The following is a 26,384-nucleotide window of genomic DNA, read 5'->3' as shown; positions in this document are numbered from 1 at the left end:
TTCAATTTGGTATGTATTTTGTAATTGTAATATATAGACAATCTTTTTTTTGACGTACATACATACATCAGACGTGTGTTTATTTAGACATAATAGTTATGTTTTCAATTTTTGCTTAACGCATACAAAATTTTAAATTTTCAACACAGTTGTTTTGTTTTTATTTATATTCATATTCTGGTTTTATTTCAATTGATCCACTTTGGACTTTTCAATAGTTTTGTGTTTTTTATATTTTTGGTTCTGGTAATGCACTTGCCAAGAGGACTTCAGAGTTTCGTTGTTTGATCTCCGCAGCTTCATCAAGTCCGTCAACTATTCGGCTTGGTGAACTATCTAATTTGAATTGTTATTATCGTATCATACCTAATTTTAAAGAATTTGAAAATACATTAATATGCCTTGTTATTAATATAGATAATTATACGCTTTAAATGGACACATGAATCAGGCTCTTGGTTTTTATATATTTTTTATAAATTATATTTACTTTTCAAATTGTATTCTGCTGCTTCTCTACCGAATATGAAACTTGAACTTCTTTTCCAACGTGTTTTGAGGTAGTTTGCTTAGTTTCGTTATGTATATAAAAGTTGTTTTCTCAGAAGCACATATATATAAAGCACACACATTTACAATATCCGTAACATTTAGGTATACATTTTTTGTATTAAATATACATTTAATATAGTAATTATACAATATTAAACACTGAGGAACTGTCGTGCTTATTTCAATGCTGCTTCGCCTTGAATTCTGTTTGCTTTACTCTGTACTTTAAACACAAAGCCACCCTAAAACTTAATTCTGTATTTTGCTTGCGCTTGTACTTTGTGTGTGAGTGTATATACGGGGGTATCTGTGTTTTCCCAATGTGTTTCTAAAGATCTAAGTTGTAATTTTGAATTCCTATCACTTATGTATCGAGGTTAAGCTCCCAAGACGTTAATTTGAAAACCCTAAAACTGATGGCCAATTTTGTGTGTTGATTTGTAATTTATGTGCGCTCAATCGGTTTTTATTATACTTGTTTAAGCCTAGACTAACAACTACAATTTGTTATGTCCACGTGTTCATCGCTGTGGGTGATACGAGTGCCTAAGTTCTAAGTTTTTAACTTGAATCACTTTTGTAATTTGTATTTTCGTTCTCATTCTCGATCTGTTTCCATTACCCTCAGTTAGAATGTAGTTTACCTCTCGAAAGTTAATTCTTTTGATATCAATTGAACACAACACGTTAAGCAACAAATAGCAGTAAGAAAGGCTACAAATAGTAAAAGGAAATAATAACCCATAGGAGGAGGAACCCGCCCCAAAGAACTACACAACAAAGAAAAATTGAATCAAATATCACAAAATTAGCATTGAAGCAGAGCAAAAATATTCATTTCGATAATGCAAATTAGAATAAAACTCAAAGATGTATTATTTTTTTGTTTGGTGTTTTTTCTTATATTTTTTTTTTTGAGTAGCCCGCAAGTGAAAAGTAAAACTGAAGCCTTGAAAATGTTTTCATGTGTGTGCCTACAAATTAATAAATTATAATTTATATTGAAGGTATCTCATATAAGAAAATCGTATGGATAATAGAAAAACTTAAAATTATTTCCTTCTCAGTTATAGAGTTCAAGCTTGTAACATCAAGAAATAAAAGCATAAAAGAAAAATTAAAATTATATCACCACGCATGTATGTATAGATAGTTATAGCATTTAAGTAAATTAATAAAGTTTCGCAAAACATTACTTTTTTTGGAAACAATCAAACTTTCTTTAACAAAATGAAAAACTTAAAAACGACAACCTAGGACCATAATATATATTAATATAGCATTTAAAACTTAACCAGATAAATCGCAGTTGTATATAACTTATTTTAAAATGATTTTTAGCATTCCAGATAAATTGTTTTCCAATCGAATCAAATGAATTCAAACCCTTATTCGTTAAGCAGGTAAAACTGGTAGCAAAGTCCTACAAAAATTCACTTGCTCATCTAACAATCCGATGCTCCTTAACAATCTTAATAGCTAAACAAAATTTTGTATTTTTACACATTTCTCATCATTTTTGTTTTGTTGGTTGCCTCTTTCTTTACGATTTTTGTTTTGTTTCTTTCAATTTGTTAATGTTGCATTTTCAAAAGGAATTTTGTTTCTCTTTTTTTACGTTTGTTTGGCTCTGGCTTTCCGGTTGCAGTGTGGTCGCGAAAAAGTTAAAAATATTTTCTTCTATTTCCTGCCATACAAAACATACAAAGCCCAGGCTCTTTAAATCACAGTTATATCTCGGTTATCGATATTATATCACTCATGCAGAACAATTTAACAGAACGTTGTGTCTTCAGGAGGGGTGGAGGAGGTTCACTAGGGATTTTCTCAAACATTTCCGGTGTCAAGAAAATGTGTTCCTTTTCAGAACGATTCCAATCCAAATCCAATTGTAGTCCTGTCATAGAATGGGTTTCACTTGTTGGTGGTATTGGTATGGTTGGCGCTGTTGTTGGGGGCTCTTATGCAGCTCTAATATTGTTAAAACTAATCTTGATGGGCGGTTCGTTAGCTTTACATATTCTGTATTTGGTCTACGATGATTTACGCAACTCCTCGAGGCCTCCATTGGGCATGCCGCCGCGCATGTTTTCTAGAACCTTGTTCACAAAATCCGTTGAACCGCCCGCAATCCGGATTCCAGCTGCAAAAATGAAGAAAATCAAATTATTTCGAGTCAAGATAGATGTTTAGATAGGTAAATTTCTCATACACGAGGCGGTGGCGTAAATGCGTGCAATTTGTTGGTCAACCTCCTCGGTTGGTTCGCCCAGATTCTTGGTGCGATGCTTGACGACCAGGGCCTGCTTTAGTTCGGCTATGCCATTGATGAGGCGCTCTGCAAAACGATACATTTGGGGTAAATAACAAAATTTTAAAGAAATACAACGTGTATTTAGTTTAGTTTTTTCGCTATCTATTGACTTACTGTGTTCAATTTCAAGGCCAAAAAGCTTTATTTTGTTGGCCTCGTGCTGGGCCTTCTTCTTCAGGCGACAGGCACGTGAGGCCAGCTTGTTCTTCTCTTTGCGCGACTTTGGGCGCACATTGAAGGGAAGCTCGGAAACTGGGGTCATGTCGTTGATGGTGCGGCTTAGCTTGTCCAATTCCTTGCCAATATTGTGCAGCTTCCTGGCATTTGGAGTCAAGTCGTTGCCATCGCCCTTGCGAGCCTTTCCGCTGTGCTGTTAAAGGAAACCATTTATTATTACATATAATTTTCAATATAATATCATTTAGCTTACCTTGTACACCTTGATGCCTCGCACGGAGCACGTGGGACTGAAGACGGGGTCTGTCACCTCGTTCAGCACATGAGGATCCTCGAGCTTCGATTGGAAGACAAGCCTCTTGCCCTTGGGCCCCTTGGCCTGGACATTGTACTGCCAGAAGAATCGCTCTTTGCCCTTGCTACTGGACAAATGATTCGGTGTCGAGGTGCGCGTCTCATCTTCATCCCCAGATAGGCCATTATCGCTGCTGAAGTCATCGTAGTTGTCACTGTTCTCGCTCGAATTGTCATCCTCGTCGTCCTGCGAGAAGTCGATGCCATCCGGGGACAAAACGCTGCCCGTGCTCAGCGAGGAGAAGCTCTCGGCCTCGGCCAGCGAGCCGGTTGAGAGTAAATGCTGTCGCGGCTCGCGCCGCATCCAGATGTGCTCCAATCCCAGGTGCGTGGGAGCCGACGAGCTGAGGCGACTCAGCTGGGAGTTCTCCACGGCACTCTGGTAGCCAAAGGATTTGCGCACGGCCGATCCGGGTGTCTGATTACTGGTAGTTGTACTGTTGCCGGAAACCGAGCTGCCAAAACCACTGCTACCCCCCGGACTCAATGCAGCAGATTGACTTAGGATCGAGCGCTCTGGCGGCGAGGACATGGGAAAGCCCTTCTTGATCAGCTCCTGCATGTTCCGTGACTTTACCATCTGGTACTGAGGTCGATTGGCGTGCGGTGGTGGCGGTGGGGTCAGTGGCGATTGGGAGGCCTGGCTGCCGGGCGAGAAGCTGGCCGAGAGCTGCTGCTGCTGCTGTGGCTTTTGGGGCGTACTGTGGTATATCTCATACGGACTAGTGGAGGAACTGTTCGATTGTTGCTGTTGTTGGGTCAACGTGAGTAGCGTTTGCAATTGCGGCAGACTGCCGACCTGCAGCTGCTGTTGATTTTGGTGCTGCTGCTGCTGTTGTAGAAGTTCCATGGGCGGCGCCACCAGGGCATCCTGTCCTTGGGTCTGCGGCGACAGCAGAAAATTAACACTTTGAGAGACTGTGGTCTGCGGCAAGAAATCCTCTATGTTTCCGATGACATCCAGGAAATCGCCACCATTTAGATCGGACAGATCGGCCGCCTGTATCTCGGCCTTGTCGTTGGGAAAGATGTAGTCGTCGTCCAGGCTGAATGGCTCGTGTTTGGTATGGATAATGGCACTGCTGATATCGCTCCACATGGCATTCGAGTTGGGTGTCATCTCATAGAGCAACTCATTCTGGGCAACGGCCTCCTGCAGCAACACCTGCTCACTGACCACATTCAGGCTGAGGCTGTGCGACATGTCGGTTGGAAAGTAGCCAATACTTCCTGAACCGATTCCATTGCTGCTGCCTGCTCCACTCGTGTTGCCATTGTACAGGGTGGAGTTCAGCGGCGAGGCTGCACTGAGGCTCACATCCTGCAGCAGGGTGGGTGAGAGGGAGGCGGCATCCAGGGGATCTAGACCAAAGTCCGAGAGCTCCCCCAAAGCCAAATGCGATTGTTGCAGTTGCTCCTGTTGCTGCTGCTGTTGGTTGTGGTGTTGCTGCTGCTGTTGCTGCTGCTGCTGCTGAAGCTGATGTTGCTGGTGGGTCATGCTGGGCAATGTGTGTAGTGGACTGGGATGGTGACGAGGTGTTTGCAAATCCGACTGCTGATACGGATGATGATGGTTCTGGTTGTGGTTGCTGCTGCGTGGTATTGTTATGGCCGTTGTACTTAGCATTACATTACAGGTATTTGTGGTGCTGGTGGAGCAGTTGCTGCTACTGCTGCTGCTGTGACTACTGCTGTTGTTATTGTTATTATTATTATTGTTGCTGTTGATGCTGCTGCTGCCATAGCCCGTATTTATGGTCAACGTGGGCAGGGCCGCACCCACAACGGTGGAGCCCAGAGAATACAGATCGTATTTGAGGGTGTTGTTGCTGCTGTTCGAGCCGGTGTCAAAGAATTCCGATGACATGGGATACAGCTGATTCTCTGTCATTGTATTTCGCGGCTAATCCCGCTCTGCTCGAGGAGTGTAACTACTTCTTCCTCTCCTTCTCTAGGTGGGCGCCCAGGCCCGCCGTTGTCTTGTGGTATCTGAAAGTAGATAAATAAAACATACGAATCAGACCAGTTGCAGTGGATACGGAGACGAAGCCAGCTCATTAAACGAATATATTATGACTTCTATAATGGCCAGACAACCTTGGCGGCAGCCATCATTCGCAGTTCCAATCTCATTGACTATAGTCACTATAGTGACTGGTTTTTCAATAGCCATCTATTGAGACATTTTACGTTCAGCCCAATTCCGATAGTGGTGGCATTTATGCTAAGTACCCTTGCAGCTGTTATCTAGCCGGAACCAAAGTTTAAGTCTAAGCCAAACCCAAGGCAAGACTTTAATTGATGGTCTCACGTGTTCACAAGTTGCCGGTCCCAACACGTGATAGAATAGATAAAAATATCTACATAAATTACCACGGGGAATGGTAATTGTATTATACCTCAGGGCTAATTAAATAATTATGTTAAAATGCATTTAAGGCAGTTGTTATTCCTCGAAACTACTATATAACTTTCCCTATTCATTATCTTATTATATTATCTCGTATATAATATAAACTTATGTGAAAACAACATGCTATACCACTAAAAACCTAACAGATAAACGCAATCTAAAGAATTTGCAAATCTGAGAGCCAACTCAACACTATTCAAAGTTTGTTTTTGTTATGGCTATCGCCTATTTTCGGGCAAGCCGAAAGGTAGAAGAAACAACAATGATAGGCCCCTTCTACTGCCCTCCTCTAACCCAATAATTTTTACTGATTTGGCGAACAACAAATTTTTGAAAGCAAAAAGGCAGAGAAATCATCAACAGTTTGGAATTGCCCATCAAAACAACAAATGGAACTGGAAGAGGAATGCAAAAAATAGCAAAACAATAATGGATCGAAATAGCAAACTTTTTGCAAAATTAGTGAGCCGTTTTCGGGTTCGATTCGATTCTTTCGGTCCATACCACTTCTTGATCAGGTGAAAGGCCTCAGGGGGCGGAACCTGACCTGCTATTGTTGTTTTCCATTTTGTGGCTCAATAATAAATATTAATTAGTTTGTTTACAAATGAAAATACAACATTCTCGTTTACCATTTAATGTTCATAAATCAGGAACGAAAAGTGCATCTAGTATAAGGGATTTGGCAAAAATTTGCGCCGTGAATTATGGAAAATTCGAGGAAATGGCTATAAGGAGGAACACATTTGTATTAAAGGTGAGCAGGAAAATATTGCAGAAATCTCATCGTTCCATAACTATCAAGCATTTTGACTTTTACTACCCCAGAGCATAAATGTTCTTTCGTGTTAACCACATCATCTAATAGTATATCGACCCTTAACGAACTCTATCTTGATCCCACTGATTGGCTTATCTTTCATCCATTACAACCGATAAGTGAACAGATTCCAGATGATAAGGTCTCCGTTTTACATTAGCCAATGCGGCAGTTTCGATTTGAACTTTGTAATGCCCGGTCCCAAGACGTGAAGGTCACTCGATGTGTACGAACCGACAGTATTTTATAAGATGGTAAAGGGGACGCGATGTGGAGTGGGGAACCTCTCGATATACAAGGCAAACACAGACTCGAGCCCAGACCAAATTCTATTTAGCTAAGTGATATGCCTGTATTTCTGGCTTCTTTACAATATTGCTATTTCCTCTTGAAATTGTTTAATATTCGTCAGAGGTAGCTGAACGCGTTGAAGGCCAAACAATAAAAAAAAATCAACCGAGAACCGACCAAACCGAACCAAACACCAAAACATAGGAACCGAAACCCGAATGGGAAGCTTATATACATATACAGATATGTACAAAGTACATATATAATACTGCCAACTGAGTATCAAACATGGAAATAGACGCAAAGGGGCAAATAAAAAAGAATTTATTACAGATGGGCTGCCGAAATAAAAACACGAAAAAGAGCCCCAAGTGGAATCGTACGAAAAAGTGAAGAAGACGAGCAAACATCGGAGGAGCCCACAATAAAAGATAAACAGACAATACTATATAATGAATAATACCATTAAAAAATTCCCCACGCACACAGATACCGGGAGTTAATGAACGCGAAATGTTTGGTGGGGAGAAAACGGGGCAGCCGACGAACATCTGATCCAAAGCATATGATATCGCAGGCAGAAGTGCGAGAATCGGGCAAAGTAAATATGAATAAGTAGCACACTGTACAATACTTTTGATCCTCCTTTTGATATACTTACTAAAGGAACTTTTTTTTTAAAGTTTATTATTGCTTTACCTACTTAAAATTTTGTATTTATTAATTTTTAATAGATCTTCATCTAAAGATATCAACAAATCTTCTCTTGAATAGTAAATGCCAAATATGTTATATACTGTTTAAAGCTAGGGAGTATGTACTGTATCTCTATGACCAAAGTAAACTAATTAAAGCCGAGTGGGATGCACGTGAAGAGCCTTTAGAAGGTAATTCTATTACGGGGGTAAAGTACAAATCTCCAGTACGAGGCGTGACCAATAGGTACGTTATGTGACTAATTCCCAACAATGAAAGGGAAATGAAAATAAAAAGAAATCCAAATTCAATTTCAGCGATATTATAAACACATGTACGCCCGTACCAGCTTATTTCAACACACGATGAAATAATGCAATAAATATAACAATTATCGAGGAAAGCTAGCTAAAAAAAATATATACATATATATTAAATAAACTGTTAGCGTGGCTTGCTATCAACAAATTAAGTGGAAGAGAGCCCAGCCGAAAAGAGAGAAAGCGCCGAGAGAGCACACGGATTTTAAGCAAACCCAAGGTCAAAACTGTTTATTTTTTATATTTTGTTTTGAATGTATAATTTATCGCAGAGTTGCCTTTGTTTTCCACTCACCCATACATGGAAATAAGCTGTAGAGTTGTAAACAAATCGCGAAGCTTGTAAATAAAAATAAAGCTTCGGCGAGAGCGTGGGCGCTCTTAGTACTCTCTTTTACTCTGGATCTGAGCAACATATGTTTTCCGTCTATTTGCTTTTGTCGCCATCTTCGTAGACTTTAGTTATTTATATGGGCATGTGTATGTGGACACGTGTGTATGTAGTGTTTGTGTTGGGTATATATAATATAAAATTAAGCTTTTTTGTAGCTTTGCTTGACTGACGAGTTTTGTCTGTTGTCGTTTTGTTGTTGCTGTCTTACAATAACAAAATGGAAGCTTTTACATTTCGCCAGAATTTATACTAGATTTATGTGCCCCAGTGTGAGTGTGGGGGTTTCATGTGCTTGTTGATTGCGCCAAATACGTATACACATTTACGTTTGTGAGTGTAGAGCGTTCTTGGGGCATATTTGCACGATTGGGGAACACAAGTCCAAGAAAGACGGATGAGGAAATGGAAATTTTCACGAAGGAAAGGATACTGTGTGGAAATAACATAAGTTCCCATTAAAATTACTCATACGCCGCGTTTAACCAAATTTGTCACTGTACGTATGAGTAATAAAATTTTAAATTGGTTCAATAAAAGTCTTTGAGAACTGGTTTGTCTGATATCAATCGACGACAAAGTAACAAAATACATAAAATTTTAACCAAGATGAAAATTTGTTTTTAACTTGATTAACTGCTACAGGGATAAATTAAGTGGTAAATAGGTTCTAAAAAAAGTAACTTCATCTTAAAAAAAGTTCTATGATAGAATTCTTAAAGGAGAAATATTTATTTTGCCACTTTCTATTTTACGAATATTTTCAACTAGATCTACATATATTGAGATTACTCGACACAAGGCGAGCTCGACACGTTTGCATTATCAATATTTTATAGTGGGAAATGGATTATTCAGCTTGAATTGCGGACTAGCTCAAAACAAAGGCAATAAACTAAACATTAAAATAAAAACAAAGGAAAATTAGAGCGGGAGCAACTTCCGCTCCGCATTATCAATGGGTCAGTGGCAGTGGTCAATGTCTGATGCGGTGGGTTGAGGTGCTAGGGTGCTCTATAATTTCCATCTGCCCCCTTTTCCCGCTTTTCCCTTTGGGCTTTGTTTTTGTCAACATTCGTCATCAACCGTCACATGTTTCGACTGCATGCAGTTTTCTCTCTTTCACTTTGATTTTCCATTTCTTTCTGGCAGAAAGTCTTTCACAGTGGCTTACTCATAGGGGTTCATATGGCCTTAAGAATAAGTGCTCAAAAGATATCAAAATATTGACATATTTCAGATTCAAACTGCAATGAATACCTATAATGGACGTTGCTTATCTTAAAAAAAAAACACAAAATTGAATACCTTGTAACAACGAAACCCCTTGTAAATATCATACTTGCGCTACTTCTATAGTCATTTCTTTGTTTAGCAATTTGTGCAAGTCACTTTTACCTTTGTCTCACACTTTGCTCTAATTTTAGGAACACGCAATTTTTGCATGCACCCCCACAAATAAGGAAAAGCACCCATACCACCGGGAAAACACCCACACAATGATAAACAAATTTATGTTGAGGTAGCCACAGAGCCAAGTGCAAGTTCCTTCGATTTATTTATAGTGCCCCCGTTTTGTAGGGGAAATACTAAAATAAATAGGTGCACAGAAAAAAAATAAATATTTAATGTTTTTTAATTTCCCAATGATCTTGATAAAAAATATTAGTAAGAGTCAGGAACGAGCTAAATAAAAACAAATTTTTTGATATTACATTTATAGCTTCTAGGACCATACATAAGAGATTTTTTTCAGTGTACAAAAAATGTGAGCATGCTAGGTATTGAGGATTCGATTCTAGCGTTTATTTAGTATTCATATGCCGGAATGTTTAGCATAGCATAGCGAATGTCTGGCAATTGATGATATAACACGCTCTGTCGCGTTCAGTGTGGTTTTTGTTTTGCTTTTTATACTTTATACTTCTTATACAAACAGCTGACGCAAATTGTAAATTGTTGTATTGATTGGAAGAGGAAGAGCGGGGCAAGGCATCGATCAGCGAACTCAGGGAAGTGAATATGTAGTCGTTGGAGGTGAGAGATCTAGGTTAGTATATAAGAAACGAATCAATTTGCATTTTAAACTAAATTTCCATAGCTTAGCTAAGACTTTGAGAATCGCATAGAAAGGTTCGAACCCCCAAGAACTCTGTAATCCAAGGAATTTCATTTTTTAATTTACCACAGAACTATGCCTCAAATTAGCTAAGCTTAAACTTTGAGAATCACTTAGAAAGGTTCAAAGTACAGCACATGAAAAATATTGTCGGATATAAGAATTAAATTAAATCGACACTTTTTTTAATTACTAACTGGTATCAAAATATGATGATTGATTTGGCACTTCAAAGTACTTTATCCAATACTTTCGCAATGGCAATTCCAAAAATACCTCTACCCCCGCAAAGCCAACCAATCAAACACAGTATAACATGTTTGCCTCCCCACCGATTCGCTAATAGATAAATAATTAAAATCAATTTATATCGATTTAGCGGCACAAAAAGAAATTAGCACAAATCATCTGAATAGTTAAACAAACAGAAGATGCTGCTGCTGGCACTCTAGCTGAATAGAAATCAATATAGGAATCGTGACTGAGTCTGTGGCTCTCAAGAGCGATACGTCTGTAGACGACTAGACAAATAGCAGTGCATTTCGAAGGGTTCGAAGAATCGAATCTGATGACGTTTGCTCAACTCGGGGAGGAGGCAGCAACACGTGAGCCGACGGAGCGATTCGATTCGATTCTCGCGCCTCCTTATCGAGTGGCCAGAGACCAGACCAGTCCACACCAGACCCTCCAGAGGCGTCTGGCCCATCAGCTGTCCCGTTCCGACTCGTCCCGCTCCTGGCTAAGCCTCTTATCAGCCAACAGCCGCGTGCCGGCAGAGACGACAATGGGCCACTGATAAGCTCTATACGCTCAATGGGTCAGGCACTTGCAAATTTTTAGAGCTATCCCCTAACTTTTTTAGGGGTGGCATGGATGTGGCATACTTATCTTATCGAGCAGCCGCGAATGAAAAGATAAACCAACACAAAAGATGGCAAACGTATGTTTTTTGAAAACAAATTTCGGTTCAGGAAGTTTACGCCTCCGCTTGGTATATTATTATGCTTTATTAATAGATTCGTCCCTTCTTCAAACTGACCAAAAAAAAAATGGGATTAGCGAGTGTGTTTAAAAGCAAATGGGTAAAATAAAACACTTGTGAGTCACGATCACTTAAAAAATCAAGAGACAGCGCCAACAACAATTGATATAAATGTGTATATATGTGTTTAAATATTTCTGCTAAAGAAATTTCAAAGAAAAGCAAACAAGTTTGCTTAATGGCCGCATCCGCGGAACAGCCCCTGGAAAGATCACAAAAATCTCCTCCCAGCGGCAACAAAGAAAGTTGAAGGCCAGCAAAAGCAAATGACCGTATATAGACTATATAGCCGGGGCATTTTGAGCAAATAATAATATGTAAAAATCTGTTTCAAACAAACTGATTGAGAAGTAAACAAATAAACAAAATTGAAAGCAAAGTTTAGATCGGTTTAATGGGGTATCAAGATCATGATGCAATATCACCCGTTTGATGGATCATCTCATAAAGCTGTTTGCATTAAGTTAATGTAAGAGCACATATTCTTCTTTTTCGACGGCATGTAAATGAATTATGACATCTATAATGTGTAAATAACTTGATACAATACAAATACATGAGAAGTGATTGTAACCAGTTATGATAAACACTTTTATGGACAGTTAGCTTTGTGATTCTATGATTGATGAAATATGATAGTATTTCTGAATAATGAAATATTCTATTTATGAAGGGGATTTGAAAAGAAGACAGCTAAATCAGTACTAGCTTTTCTGAGGAAAAGATTTCCTCACACTTAAAACATTAATAAAATTAAATGGAATGGGCTAAAGTTATTATTAGTTATTTTCATTTCAAGTTTAATGACGACCTTCAACGAACTCTTTCAGTAATATATTCCATATCAGCATTCTAATCAGACACACAATACTCAGCTCTGCCCTAATTTATATTTTTAGGTTTTTTTCGCTTTATATTCCAGCGATTTCGTATTGCCCACTTTATGACTCTTATCGATAGCGTAACTCTTGAGTCACAACCATCGACCAAGTTAAGATGGCACAAACTTAAAGTTCAGCATCCAATTAACTGATGGGCCAGCTGGACGCATGGCGTATACGTAATGTTGTGGCGCCCAGAAAACTTGAAAACGGGTCCAAAGTTGAGATAAGGGGTAAGTGGATTGTTTTGGGTTTCTTTTCTACTGGTTTTCCACTTAAGTTTACCAACATATGGCCGCTTTTTAGGCTCTACTGGTTTGTCGCTTCTCACGTGTTTGAGCCTTAGCATTTGTTTTATTTAATTTCTTCTATTAAGTCAACAGTTTTCAACCTTGAATTTTCGCACTGACACTGAACTCAAACCGAGCGAACAAAATTCAAATTGAAATCAATTTCAATTTAATTTTTTGTTGCCATACACAGCAAATTTTTGTTGATTTTCTTTTGTTTTATTTGTAAGTGTCTGTATCTGTGTGTTTGCCTTTGATTATTTGCACAAATGGGAAAAAATAGGCAGTAAACCTCTTGAAAGAAAAAGAAAAAAAAAAACGATGCCTGACAAGATTCATATTTTTATCCCACCACATTTTCTGGCCCCTTGGGGACTCGCTTGATTCCCAAAAGATTCTGTTGACGGGACAGGAAATGCTTAACTTGAGCCGCTATCAAGCCGCCTATATAGTGTGCTCGATACATAAATAAAACTCGGAATGTTTATAGGTTTATGTGCTATGCTTTGCTTAGCTCATTTTTGTTGTTTTGTTTGTCTTGGTTTTGGTTTAGTTTTTTTTTTTTTTTGACTTTGGGGGTTTCACATTTCAAAGGGCTGGCTAGATTTCGATTTTTAAGTTTTCGGTTTCTGTATTGGGGGGGGGGGGGATTTTGTGTGCGTTGACGCAGCCCCTTTTCTGGCCTGAGTTAATTTTTTAATTGGTCTGCGATCATAAATTACCAATGTGTCGGCTTAGGAAAGTGGAGAGAGCACAGAAATGAGGGCTACTTACAAATTGTAATTCCAGCATAAGAAAGTTGTGAACTTTAAAGATTTATGTTGGATACTCTCAAGGGTCCCATAAATATTTTCAGGGAATTTACATCAATAAGTTTAAGCATGGTCATAAATCATTTTTGTATACATGTAAGTCTTAATGAAAACATTTTGTAATTCTTATTTAGGTTAAGATTTACTTTCATTCAGTCCACATATATATAATCCATCCAAGGTTTTTTTTAAAGGTTTGTAGAATAAATCCATACCTTATTTAGATTAACATTTCTCTTCCTCTCTATTCTTATAAACGATTTTATATGATTCTCAAAGAGCTGAGTTCAATAGCGTAGTAAGATTATTTTGATAGCCCATAACATTTAATGTTTGGCTTAAACATTTTCATTATGTATTTCCCCACAGGTCTTTTATAAAGTCTTTAAACATTTTTTATATTTATGTGTATTCTTACCACCTTATCTGCTGCTTTCCTTTTTACACCTCGCTGCGTATAAACAAGCCAGAAAATGATGCTTTGTTGATTTGTTGCAAAAGCGTTTTTATATTACTTCCTCGAAATTGTTCAATTAAATGCACACAGATTAAACATTTCCCTCTCGCGGTGTTTACAAATTAATTGATATTTTATTTTTGTTTAATTTTTCCTCATCCCCGCGTTCGCCTTTCGTTATTAATTATTATGCATGGTGAGGTCCACGTTTATATGTAAATTTCATTGTTATTTCATGCGCGAGTGTGAGTTGTTTTTTTAACTAGGTCACACATGTGGCGATTAAGACGAAAATTTATTTATAATGAAGCACATTTGTAGTATATACGTATGTATATCATCCAAAGCACAATACACGAAACTAAACACTCAGTTTATATGAATTTTGATAAGGGCAGAAATCTTATCAGTGGCGACAAAGTCGTTTTTAATTTATTATCTGTATTATTCCGCACGGCGGGTTGGCACTCAATAATTTTTGTGAAACTCGTTTCTAAATTAATGGCAAAAATTTACAACAAATTGTGATTAGCTGTGTTTGCTTTTTCTGCCTTTTGCTGCATTCGCGGTTTGTTGTCAATTTTGCTTTATTTTTATTGGCTTATTTCCCAAGTTTCGACCGAGCAGCTGAGCGGCAGGCGAACAACTGATCGATGGAAGAGAGCCAGCCGAAGAGCGAAGCCTAAACTTTGGGGCTTTTGGCTCTCTCTGGGGTTTTGTTTTTTTTTCGTGTTTGGTGGAGGGAGTGTGGGGTTCTAATAAGAATTTATATACATATGCACGCTATATGTATTATTCGGTAGACAAATTCCAATGCATTCGTCAAGTTTGGCAGCGTTTATGTTTGTTGGTTTATTTATTTATGCAAATATAGTTTTGTCGTTGCCTCGGAAACTAGTTCGTTAAAGGCGGCTATTTCATAAAACTTGTTTATATAGTTGTTATACGAAATTATGACAAACTGACTGTAATTATATAGGATTTTTTAGTTCTAAGATATTTTTCATTTTTTTCGGTACACTTTAATTGTTTTCATTCCTCGTTTTATTTTGATTATCACACTTTGTGTTTGCGGTTGGCTCACCAATACACTGTTTTGCTTTTCTAGAATAGAGTCTTAGCTTTTGTTGAATTATTTTTGTTGGTCTGCGCTCGTCAAACGTTCTTGACCGATTGATAAAAAGTGTGCAAAGCTCGGCGACAAAGCCAAAAAGCAGAGCGCCAAAAGCTCCCCAATCGCTTTTGTTTTGATTGTACAGCTGGAAGAGATAGCACCGGAAAAAAGTGATCTGATCTTATAAATAATTATTTAATTATTAATTATATTAGAGGCAGACCAAATATTACATTACTTAAGCCCAATAAAAACTTTTTTTTTGTTTTTTTTTTAAATTTAGAAACATTGTCGAGACATTTTATTCCTTGTAAAATTGCATTCTGGTTTCGGACTCACAAATTTCTTTCAGTGTGGGCAGAGCAGCTTTTGAGAGAGCGGCGTTGGCGCATGCCCCCACCATCTCTCCCACTCACACATGTAAACACTGTCTGTTGCTTCTTTTACTTCCACTTTTCCATTTTTTGGAGAGCGAGAGGAAGAATGGAAAGAGGAGAAACGGCTCCAAAAGCTCGAGTACAGTCTGTTGTTTTGGTTTTTATTATTCTTCTGCTTTTTGCATTTGATTATTAAATAAATTCATTTAGAAAGCTTTGCCGCCCCACTATCTCCCTCTCTTCCTCTCTCCGCTCTCTTTCTCTATGTTTTGACGTCACTTTTGTTGTTTACTTCTGCTGTTTTCCCTTTTCTTGCCCATTCCGTTCGCCATTGTTGTTATTTTCGTTTGGGCTTTTTTTATGCAAATTTTTGTTATGAAATTGTCTGGCGCTTTGATTTCGATTTGATTTTATTTTTCGCCAGTGTAAAAATAAACTTGTTTACAGCAATCGAAAAAAAACACAAAATACTAGAAGTGTAATGCCAATTGTAGAATTAAGTAAAATTGCAAGCAATACAAAAGAAGCGAAATGCGCGGGTTTTTTTTCTGGCTGACGTTGCATTTTTTTTTTGCACACGATCTTTATTAGTTTGTTTATAACAAAAACAATCAGTACGGCGAAAACAACCATATCAATTCATGTTCTGAGTCGCCTCTATCACTTTGATTTCTGTAGATATCTTTCCTTCTTGTTTCTTGGATCGATTTGATTTGTTCCAGTCGCTTTAGAACTCTTCAGATATGTTCAGCTGATGCAATATGCCCCATAAAAGTGTAATGCGATACAGAGTTGAGCTTAGCTGGCAATAAAACGGGGAAAACTGACCCTTCAGCGGATATATTTCACCGAGCTTTTATCTGGTTTAGAGGTTTTTGTTTATATTATATTGAATTCTGATCATTTCGATATTTGTTTATCATTCTGTTTGTGATACTGGGATACCAACCATTTTTTAAACTATAAGAATTTAAATTCCTAATTGAAGATAAGAACTTCCTTGTAAACATATGAGTACAGTTTTCTATCCGATCTTTGTTAATACATATTTTATTTCCTTTCAAGTATACTCAATCATAAAACTTGTTTAGCAACTTGTATTTATTTCTATAACTTTCAAGAAACACACAAATTTATCTGAAAATCTCATAGCAATTTTGTTCAAGATATAGAGGAAATAAAAACACTCTACATAGTAACATTTGATGAAATTAAGTTGTACCGACATTCAAGGGAAATGCGTGGGATACATTATATTCGTCGGAAAGGAAAATAACCAACTGACGCACGGAGTTTTTTGTTGTTTTTCCAATAGCTGCTGTGGCAGCAAATCACAACCATGTCCTTGAATGTGGAATTGCGACCCAACTTGCAGAGGGGACGCCAAGGATACGTAGGGAGCAACAAGGATAACGGCCCAGTCCCACGCTCGGCCCAACGCCCAACCACCCACAACAAAAAATAACAGACATTGTCGATACATAAACATACAGTTGCGGTGAAAACAAAAGCACATAAAATCGAGGGGTCCTGCAGTCAAGGTCTCCAATTAGTCTAACGACTTTGAAATATAATGCCCAAGGACCAAGGCTCTTTTCAGGTTGTAATAAAAAAAACTTTGTTCGCATATTTTTCTAGAGTTTTTGATTAATTAAGACTTAGTTAAGTAGCAGGTTGAGGAAAAATTGTTGAAATTAGTAATTAAATAATAAGAAAATAAATAAATAATGCAAATCTGTACGATAACACACATTTATTCCTTATGCCTAGCTACTTTACATTGTTAATAATTACTATTTTAAGATTTGAATTAATATTTCTTAAAAGGTTTGAATTAAAAGGTCATGACAACCTAATAGAGTTTATATATAAATTCGGAAAATGTTATCGAGCTGTTGAAAATTTTTTCCCTTGGTACTCAAAAAATGATTTTAGTAATCGCCAAAGTCCTACTTTTCTGACCCCAACTGTGTGTTCCTGTAAAGGGAGGCGTGTAAAATGATTTTCAAGGACGTGGGCGCCGGCAATTGTGTATTTACAAAATATATTCCCGATACCCGAAGTCGCCTACGTAACAGAGTGGGATTAGGTATGTGTATGTATAGTATGAAAATAGGGATACATATTTACTTAAGGGATGCGTGGGCACAACGATTCGGGTTTTACTGGATCGAAGCTCCACACTTTCACTTTCGCTTTGCCTTCGGCGAAGTTCAAGGCAGGGCAAAGAGCTTTGGAGACCTTGAAGACCTTTATTTTGTGGGCGTTGTCCTTCAATGGGCGTTTCCCCACAGCCGACTCATTTATGCGGAGGCGCGAATTTTCCATTTGCCTTGGAGTTTTTCCCTAATTCAGTGAGCACGCCATGGCATAAATAATCCCTTATTAATTAATTAAGTTTTGGACTGCGTATCCCCGTTTATGGGACCCCATCTGGCAACGCCCGAGGCGAGAGCTTTGCTTTAAGCCTTTCCCTAAGCTTCCTGGTGAAAGGCTTTCTAGCAATTCAGTGTTGTTTTTGTTATGAATAAGCAGAAGCACAACAGACTGCCAACCGCAGACTGCCAAGGACATGCCAATGTGGGCGAAAAGAGAGGATTTCAGGGGAGAAGAGAAAGAGAGACAGGATGGATGTATCCTTCTGGACTCGATTTCTGCGTCGTAATTTTCCAGCACAGCATGGGGTTTTGGGTTGGGGTCGGAAAAACCACCCCCAAAGATATTTTCTCTTCACTTTTTTTGTGGGGGCTAACCGGCTTGTGTGTACACAAAGCTTGTTAGTCTATATACTGATGCAGTCCTTCCAGATCTCCCCCATCCATCGGACACCTTGTTGTGACGCGTATCGATTTGTTTATGTTTATCAAATGGAAATTGGCACAAGGGGCGCCAGACGAGGCACCTCATTTCGAGGGCTTAATAACAATGGCAAATTTCTTTGCTCCCTCACAATCATATGTGGCTATTATACCTATGTATGTACTATATGTTTTCATTTTGTTTTGGTCACCCCCAGAAACTTTCCAATTTCCTTTTTGGCAGGCGAAATGCGGGGGCGGTGTGCTAAATTAATAATCGCCACTAATTTGATGGGCTGCTCAAACAAAAGGGATTCGAATTTCAGAATATTCCAGGAAACCTTGATAAGGATAGAACAAAATAAATGCCCCGCTCTATTGCGTATTTATATTTGTAAGTATAGGTAAATAAACTTGTAAGCCTAGTTAAATAAATGGATGTATAATAAATAGAAACTGTTATAAATAGATTTCATGACAATCCCATAATTGTAAAACACATTCTAGGTCATAAAATAATTATTCAAAGGTAAGCTATCTATAAATAAAAATCCAATGTTCTACACTTTTTTATATTGAATTATATTAATAATAATATAATATTATATTGAATAATTGTACAAAATATTTTAGGACTCAAAATTATTATTAAGGTTAAGGTATCTACAAAGGATACATACAGGTCCCTTATACTTTGCTTTTGTTCTGTTCCACCATCTCGGTAAAGTTACTACTCAAATCAAAGTTATTATTCAGGGGTAAGAAACATTACAAAAAAATCGTAATAAATCCTATTTGACCGGATATCGCTCCAGTTTGCCAAACGTGATTTCCCTGGACTCTACAGATTTTCAGTGCGATGAGCCACCTCCCTCAACACGCTTAAATAGAACGCTCGCTCACATGCACTCTGCATGTGATAGAGAAAGCATTTAGCAATTTGCTAGCTTGTATAAACAATTTTTTTCCCATTTTCTTTCAGCTTTTTTTTTTTGCTGATTTGCAAGCTTCACGTTCAATGGCCCCAACAGCAACAACAAACTTGGGAAAGAACTGATAAAAAAAAAAAAACAATAATAATGAAAAAATTCATATACGAAAAAAGAAGACTGACAACGCTGCTTTCAGCCACTAAGCATTTATTTTGGCGGTATACTAGAGACCAGACCATTGACTCTATTTTCCCAAAGACCAACTCAAGTCAAGTTCAGGGCCAATCGGTTGTTCTTTACTTGTTTATTGTGCTTTTTGTTGCCTTATATTAAGCTTTTTGATGAGGAGCATGGTTAACCATTGTCATTATCTAATAAAGCACGTCATTGTGATGAGAATTATAAATATAACTTGGACAAAGTTCAGGTCTAAATATAATCAATTTGTTAAAATATATTTAGTAAACATTTTTGCAAAGACGGCTTAGCCGTTATTTCAAATGAAATATTTAGCAATAATTTAAATTCTTGTGCATACACATATAATCATCCCCAGAAATCTAAGTATCATTCCACTAAACTTACCTCACTAATTACTTTTGCAATTTTCCAAAATGTAATTTACTCAATGCCAACCTGCAAATGGAAACAAAGAACACGAATTAAAATATCAAAGCGAAATATAATTGCATTTATACGTTAAGAGTACAAAGTACGAAATGAGTTAAACGGACTAATGGAGAATATAAATGTGGGCGCAAAACGAAACGAATATTTAGTTTTCTGTATTAATAACTTTTTGTAGCTCGGTTCATTGATTGCAGACGACGTCGGACGATCTACTTATGTATATATATTATTCCTATGTATAGGATGCATGCTATATGTTTGACAATGCGGAAGTTGTTGAAATTATAACAAATCCAAAGCGAAGCAAAGAGAACTGCAGACGGGCAGATATAAAATTGTTGCACCCTGTGTCTGTCGAGTGTAAGTATTTGCAGTTTAGCAACAAGGCAGCGAGACATGGATCGTGTCTGTATAATACATACAGGCAGATAAATAAATTGCCGCCTGCTATCTGCCTGGCGCAATTAATGGATAGCACTTTGACTACTGACAAGGTTAAAGGCGGCATATACCGACAGAGATTCACTCCATTTCCACACAGCGACAATAAAGGATTATCTGCACGATTTTATAGTTTGGCTATACCAATGTAATGGAACCTCTCCGAGTTTATCACTTCCTGTTCTTCAAAGTAAAGTAAAAAAGATTAGAAACATATTTGTAATATGGCAATATAATTAGAAGTTTGTATTCATATACCTAATATGAATACAAACTTCTAATTATATTGTATTTAAGTAAATAAAATAAAAAAAGGTATCTCAAAGATAAAGATATTTTTCACTTGAAGACATTATTTATTTCCTGATATGGTACTACAAAGACTTCCTTATAAATTTATGCACTAGTCAGAAATACCAGGTTCAATATAATAAAAATGAGTGAACCCCTCCTTAACTTTTTACAGTTCACAATTGGGTTATAGCTAAGATCTAACATTTTATACAGATGACATTAAGAGTTTACATTTATATTTTTATTATTATTTTAATTACTATTTTCTAAGGAAAAAACAGTTTCCCCGTGCACTTACTTGTTAAATATAAGCGGAATTCCCATAAAAACACGGTTCTAAATGCGATTAACGAAAACCAACGATGCGTGAGAAAAACGCCGTAAAGTTGAAGGCGAAGACTTCGACTTATAAAGCAATGCTTGAACAACTCGATCTTAGGGATTAGGCAACAAAAACGACTAACACGACCGAGGGAACCTAACAAACCGGTAAACGCGACGCGAAGGACGATTAACGAACAACGAGGACGACTTCAAAAACACAACCGACCTGTCCGGATTGCACTCGATAACTGTGTCAGCCTCTGGCGGCGGAATACCTAGAGAGTCGAACCAGTACCAGAATAAGATTCAAAACCAGGAGACCTTAGCTCTCATCTCAGGTTGCGGAACCCGAACTCGAAACCTCCACCACCAACGAAATGCGGGAGAGTAGAGGAAGCAAGAGTAGTATCCTGAAATATCCCGGCTCAAGACGCGAAGATAACCGCCGTGTGCTGGGGGGTGGAAAGACCGCCGAAAAGTAACCCCGAACCACCAAGGATATATCGCCAAATCCAAATCCACTCTCTTCCTCTCATACTTTTTTCCTAGACGATTTAACTTTTTGTTTAACCAGCAAACGACGCGGGGTGGAAAAGCGCTGGCGGTAAGGAGTTTTCTTCATGAATGAGTGAGTAAATTTTCTCCCACCGCTGAATAATAGATGCCGGGGGAAAACGTGGATTGCAACCCAAAAAAAGGATAGAAAGTACAGTAAAACTTGCAATTTTTATGAGCTAAGGGGGTAAAATGTGCTTTCTAGAGTAATAATTTTCGGGGAAAACGATTTAATGAGAAATCCATTAGTAAAGTTCATAAAAATTCAAACAAAATTGACGTTTAAAAGAAAGGATATTAAGCTTTATTTCCTGCTTTTTTAAGTGGTATGAAAGTTTATTTGTCAATTCTGTTTAACCCTTTCTGGGACTATAGATGTTATAGCCCCTTGTCAATAAAACCATTTATCTTACTGTCACTATCAAGAAAAAATTTAATCAAAGCTTTAAGATTAAACTCACAATATGAACCACATTTTTTTTTTGGAACTCTTCTAAGTTTACATCGTCCTAAGTACAGTTTAGACTATATGAAAAGTCACTTTCCATTTAATCGTCTACGATTTCGTTCCCCCTCTTGGCATTTCCCCCGATTTGCATTTTCCACTCTCTTTAACGCTCAATTATTTACATCGATTGAAATTGTTTGCCGAAATAGTAATTTAAATGCGTATGGAAATTCCGGCGACAAGCAGCGTAGCAGACGATTAAAAAACAGTTTATAAATCATCGATGCCAGTGGCAGCTTGTTCGCTACTTTTCCCCTTCAGTTTTTTCTTTAACGAACATCTCCTGAATTGTTATATCCCCCGAATCTGCATATGGATGGCAGAAAATTACATACTTAACTGTGGGTTGCCGCATGCAGTTTCTTAGGATGAATTACAGCAACCCTCCTGGAAGATCCATGCGGTTCCGTTTCGCTACGATTGCTTTTTCCTTACGGGAAAACTCGTTTCAATTATTATTAAAATTTCTTATTTACATTTCTATTGAAATGATGGGCTAGAGGAATAGAAAATCCGGAAGGGGAAAGCGCACCTAAGGTACTAACAAAACAAACTGAAGAATGTAAGGAGTCGGAACTGTTTTTACTGCCAACGTGAAAAATTGGGAAAACATAAAAATAGCATAACTTTAACTACCAAGGGTAGTTAACTCGCTACCATATCATTGTCCTGCTGCTCCCGTCTTATTTTTATTGTTCCGAACCCAAGGTAGATCTCGTCGAGCTGTCTTCGCTTCCCCCCCGAAACACCCAAGTTAATGTCCTTTGATCCATATGCGTGTGCTTTGTTCGAAAGCAAACTGGAAATTGAAATTTGGCATTCGAACAAATAATAAAAAGAGCCTTGGGATGCTTTTTATGCCTATATAGGGCAGCGGGTTGTCTCCTTCATGAGTCTCGTTCTGGTTCCCCTTTATTGTCTGTCTTACAAAGTTCTGTAAGCAGTTCGGTAAGTAGAACAATCTAAGTGGAACAAAGGCTCTTGATTTATGGCTCAAATCTGGAGCAGAAGGTATAGTTTTAAGGCGTTTATCTGGACGAAGTGTTGGAAATGGATTTCCCCCATTGAGGATCATCTGAGGTCAGTTCTTGGTATATTTATATGTTAATGCAACGTTCTTTAATCTTGTTTGTGTACTTATCTCTTTATACATGCATACATATATCTTAAAAGATATAACTTGACATAAACATGTTTTAAAAACCTCTAATATAGCCCACATACTTGACATAAATATAATAAACTTGGTCATTACTAATGACTTTTTAAAATTTTAAGACTCGTAGATGATCCCAATTTTCCATTTTACTACGCCACTTGAACCCAGCTTAAACTCTCATTTATAACTATCCAATCTTCTATGATCACCATAATGCTGAGTCATCTTGACACCTTTTGATTTTCCGTCCTCTGAACCCTGAGATGTCATAACAAGAATACAATTATCTGAATGACAAATGATCCAAGAAAACTGCAATTTTCTTCCAGACCTTCTTGAAGAAAACTTTTCCGAAATTTTGATGAATTAACCTTAATTTCCTGTGTCATTGGCCGGCGGCATTTTGAACCTAACACTTTCTTTTTTTGCCTCGGGATGGAACGAGTTCCCCTCAATAGATCCTTTGTCAAAGGATTTGCACGTGTGCACAAATTAGCAAAAACTGGTTACAAGGCATTTGCCTTCTGTTTTCCGATCGAAAGAAAGCGGAGAAACTAGTTTTTCCAGCGGGGTGCTTTTACCCAGCATTGTTCTAAGAGGATAAGGTTTACAAAGACGGAAAAACCAGATGGGCAAGGAAAATTATGAAAATTCCATTGTTTTCCTTGGGTTATTTGTTTGCCTAGCGGGGTGTATTACGGGTATTTCCCTCTCTATGATTCTCTACCAGCTTGAAGTCGGTGAGGTAATAATTATGGAATTAATATGAAATCAAAGGCAAGCTAGTTTTCCGATCGAAAAATACTGATTGGAAGATTTCTTCTCGACAATCCAGTTTTAGCTTGAGTTAATCGACTCGGAAGCTTCCCTAGCAACAACAACCCCATTCTATGACTCACTAGAAATCCCAAAATCTGAACACGTGGTGCTGAGAAAATTCCAATGAATCAACCAAAATGAAATTCCCTCTTTCCATTCAACAGGACTTCAAACAAAGGGAATTTGAATAACTTCGCCCCGCGTTGTTTCACCATGTAAAGGAATTAAAAAGCGCTTTAAAGAGCCAGAATCACTGTGCCAAAACTCCACACTGAAAAAAAAAATGTATCACTAAGACATTATATTGTAATTTTTTGTATCTTGTTTTTATACTCATGGAGAGGGTTTTGTATTTTTAAGCAGACTTTAACATAGTTTAAGCCAAAACTGTATTGTATAACTTTAATAGCTAGAATCGGAACTAATGTATTTAATTGATTTAAAAATAATCAAATTATTTTAGTACTGACAGTGATTAGAAAATAAATGTAATAACCTTTTTTATGAGCGATCCTTAGCCAAGAAAACTGTGTTTAATTAAGAATTTCATTTTTTCCCCAGTGCTGGACGCAAATCAACCCCTCGGATTCAAAGCGTGGACCACGGAGGAGGATCAGTCTCAGGATTGTAAGGGGTGCAGAAGCACACGCACTCAGCATGGGATGCGTGTAAATTTCTAAGCCATTACAATGTCATGTCACTGGGTCCTTGGAAGCACCCTAAATGGTAGGATAAAGCCAAGGAAATGCACAAGGAAGTGCCAAGGACAGGGGTTGAGCTTGCCTTGGGGGTTGGTTTTGGACCATCGAAGGTCTTTGGGGTGTCTCTGCCTTCAGCATCTGGTTTTAGTCCAATTTTATTTTGGGGGCCATGTGCAATGTGGGGAAAAGCACGACCAAGAATCGATCTAGCCATCAGATTCGACGGACATACAAGAATAAATGACTACGAAAAGTTTAAGAAACTTTTCATGGTCAACACACAAAATACATTTGATTTGAATATCAATATTAGCTGCACCCTTATAAGAAAAACCATTACCAAAAGTTTTAAAGTTGGAGAAAATTGGAGTAAGTGTAAGGATTAATACATTTTTGAGATACTGTCGTCAAATCTTTACCAAAGCTTTTAAAAACTACGTCCTAGTTTTTTTCTTACAACACACCTATTAACTTTTAATTAAAATTTTTAATTTTAATCAGCTGAAAAAGTCATACATAACTACAGTCAACATTTTTCGTTGGCATGATACACTAAAAGTCGGTTTTAATACCAGAAAACCCAGGAAAATTTACATAAATTTTGAAACACACTTTAAATTTACATGCAGACGATAAAACGGTCCTAACTAATGAGAATACAAAAACATGCAATGGTAATACTTTTATTTTATACCAGTATAAAATTTATAATGTTAGTGATCACTGTGCTTTGTTATTATATTGGCTAGTCAAGAGTTTTCAAATCTTAAATATATATCACTTGATTGTTAAGAGCAAATATGTGGAAAATTTTGATTTATGCAGCACATCACAAAAAAGCTACATTTTCACTTGTAAACAAAGTAACGACCGAACAGATTTTTGTTAGGAACTGCAAGTAATGCAAAGCGAATTAAAATAAAAACAGACCACGAAATGGCACACAAGGAACAGAAATCGGGGGAGGAGAAAGAGAGAGGGGGATAAGGGGGAGTAAATGGCAGTGTCATGAATGAATACGATGTGCGGAAGTGTGTATGTGTGTCAACGGGAAAGAGATGGGGCGAATGCTGATTGCGGTATTTGCATCCAGTCGGGAGCAAGCGAGATGGAAGCTGTGACCGACGACAGGCGCGTGCATGCGCCCAATGCCTGATTGGAATAGTCCATTTCTACTTTTCCACACGTTTCTCCAGCTGGAAAGCTTTTCGCGCCAATTTTGCCTGCACCAAGAAAATTGCAGCGCAGCAGCAGCAACAACAAAATCACAACAATCAGCAGAAGCCAGCAGCAACAAACAAACAAACAGGTTTGCCATCGGCTGACCGACAATTGCGGTTGAAGGCGAAGGGCAAAAGAGCAGCTGAAAAAGAACCCCCGAATCTACAGATTAAACTGTTGTTTTTGTTGTGGCCAAGAGTATTTTATGCTAATTGTTGGAGGCGGGGCACACGCACACTCTAATACTTTTCTCTCTTCTTCCCCTCCCTCCCCCACAACAACCAGCACACACATGCACAGTTTGTTACGCTTTGTTCGCTGTAACGAAAACAGCAACAAAGCAAAGCAGAATCACTATTTACATACATACACAATAATACCCTATTGCTTACAAAGCAAAAAATTTAGAATGCTCTAATCTAGCAGAAAGCGTCACTTACCCGATAAGGTTTTGCAGTTAAGAGGTGACGTAGACGTTCAACTTGTTGGCCACAATGGGTTTTCCACAATTTACACAGTTTATTTGGTGGTTTTTAACGATTTTTAAGGAGCCGAGCAGTCGCAGGTGTAGTATTTTTTCTA

The 26,384-nt window shown here is 37.8% G+C and overlaps 1 protein-coding gene across 2 annotated transcripts; it reads right to left on the bottom strand.

Moving 5' to 3' along the window:
* Positions 1-43: 43 nt before the first annotated feature.
* On the bottom strand, positions 44-26,384 carry LOC119547101 (protein CREBRF homolog). Of its 2 annotated transcripts, XM_037853816.1 has the most exons (6): positions 26,243-26,384; positions 19,736-19,786; positions 3,297-5,386; positions 2,981-3,236; positions 2,765-2,890; positions 44-2,695 (listed from the first exon to the last, which is right to left on the bottom strand). In XM_037853816.1, exons 3-6 carry the CDS (start codon positions 5,286-5,288, stop codon positions 2,586-2,588), a joined length of 2,484 nt encoding a protein of 827 aa, XP_037709744.1. In that variant the 5' UTR covers positions 5,289-5,386; positions 19,736-19,786; positions 26,243-26,384; the 3' UTR covers positions 44-2,585. The 2 variants fall into 2 exon arrangements, with proteins under 2 accessions (XP_037709744.1, XP_037709735.1); XM_037853807.1 differs by lacking the exons at positions 19,736-19,786; positions 26,243-26,384 and adding an exon at positions 13,891-15,089.

The sequence above is a fragment of the Drosophila subpulchrella genome, chromosome 3R (genome assembly GCF_014743375.2).
Source record: "Drosophila subpulchrella strain 33 F10 #4 breed RU33 chromosome 3R, RU_Dsub_v1.1 Primary Assembly, whole genome shotgun sequence".
Taxonomy (NCBI): Eukaryota; Metazoa; Arthropoda; class Insecta; order Diptera; family Drosophilidae; genus Drosophila; species Drosophila subpulchrella.
The sequence above is the reverse complement of the archived record's forward strand: the minus strand, read 5'-3'. Positions and strand labels throughout refer to the sequence as shown.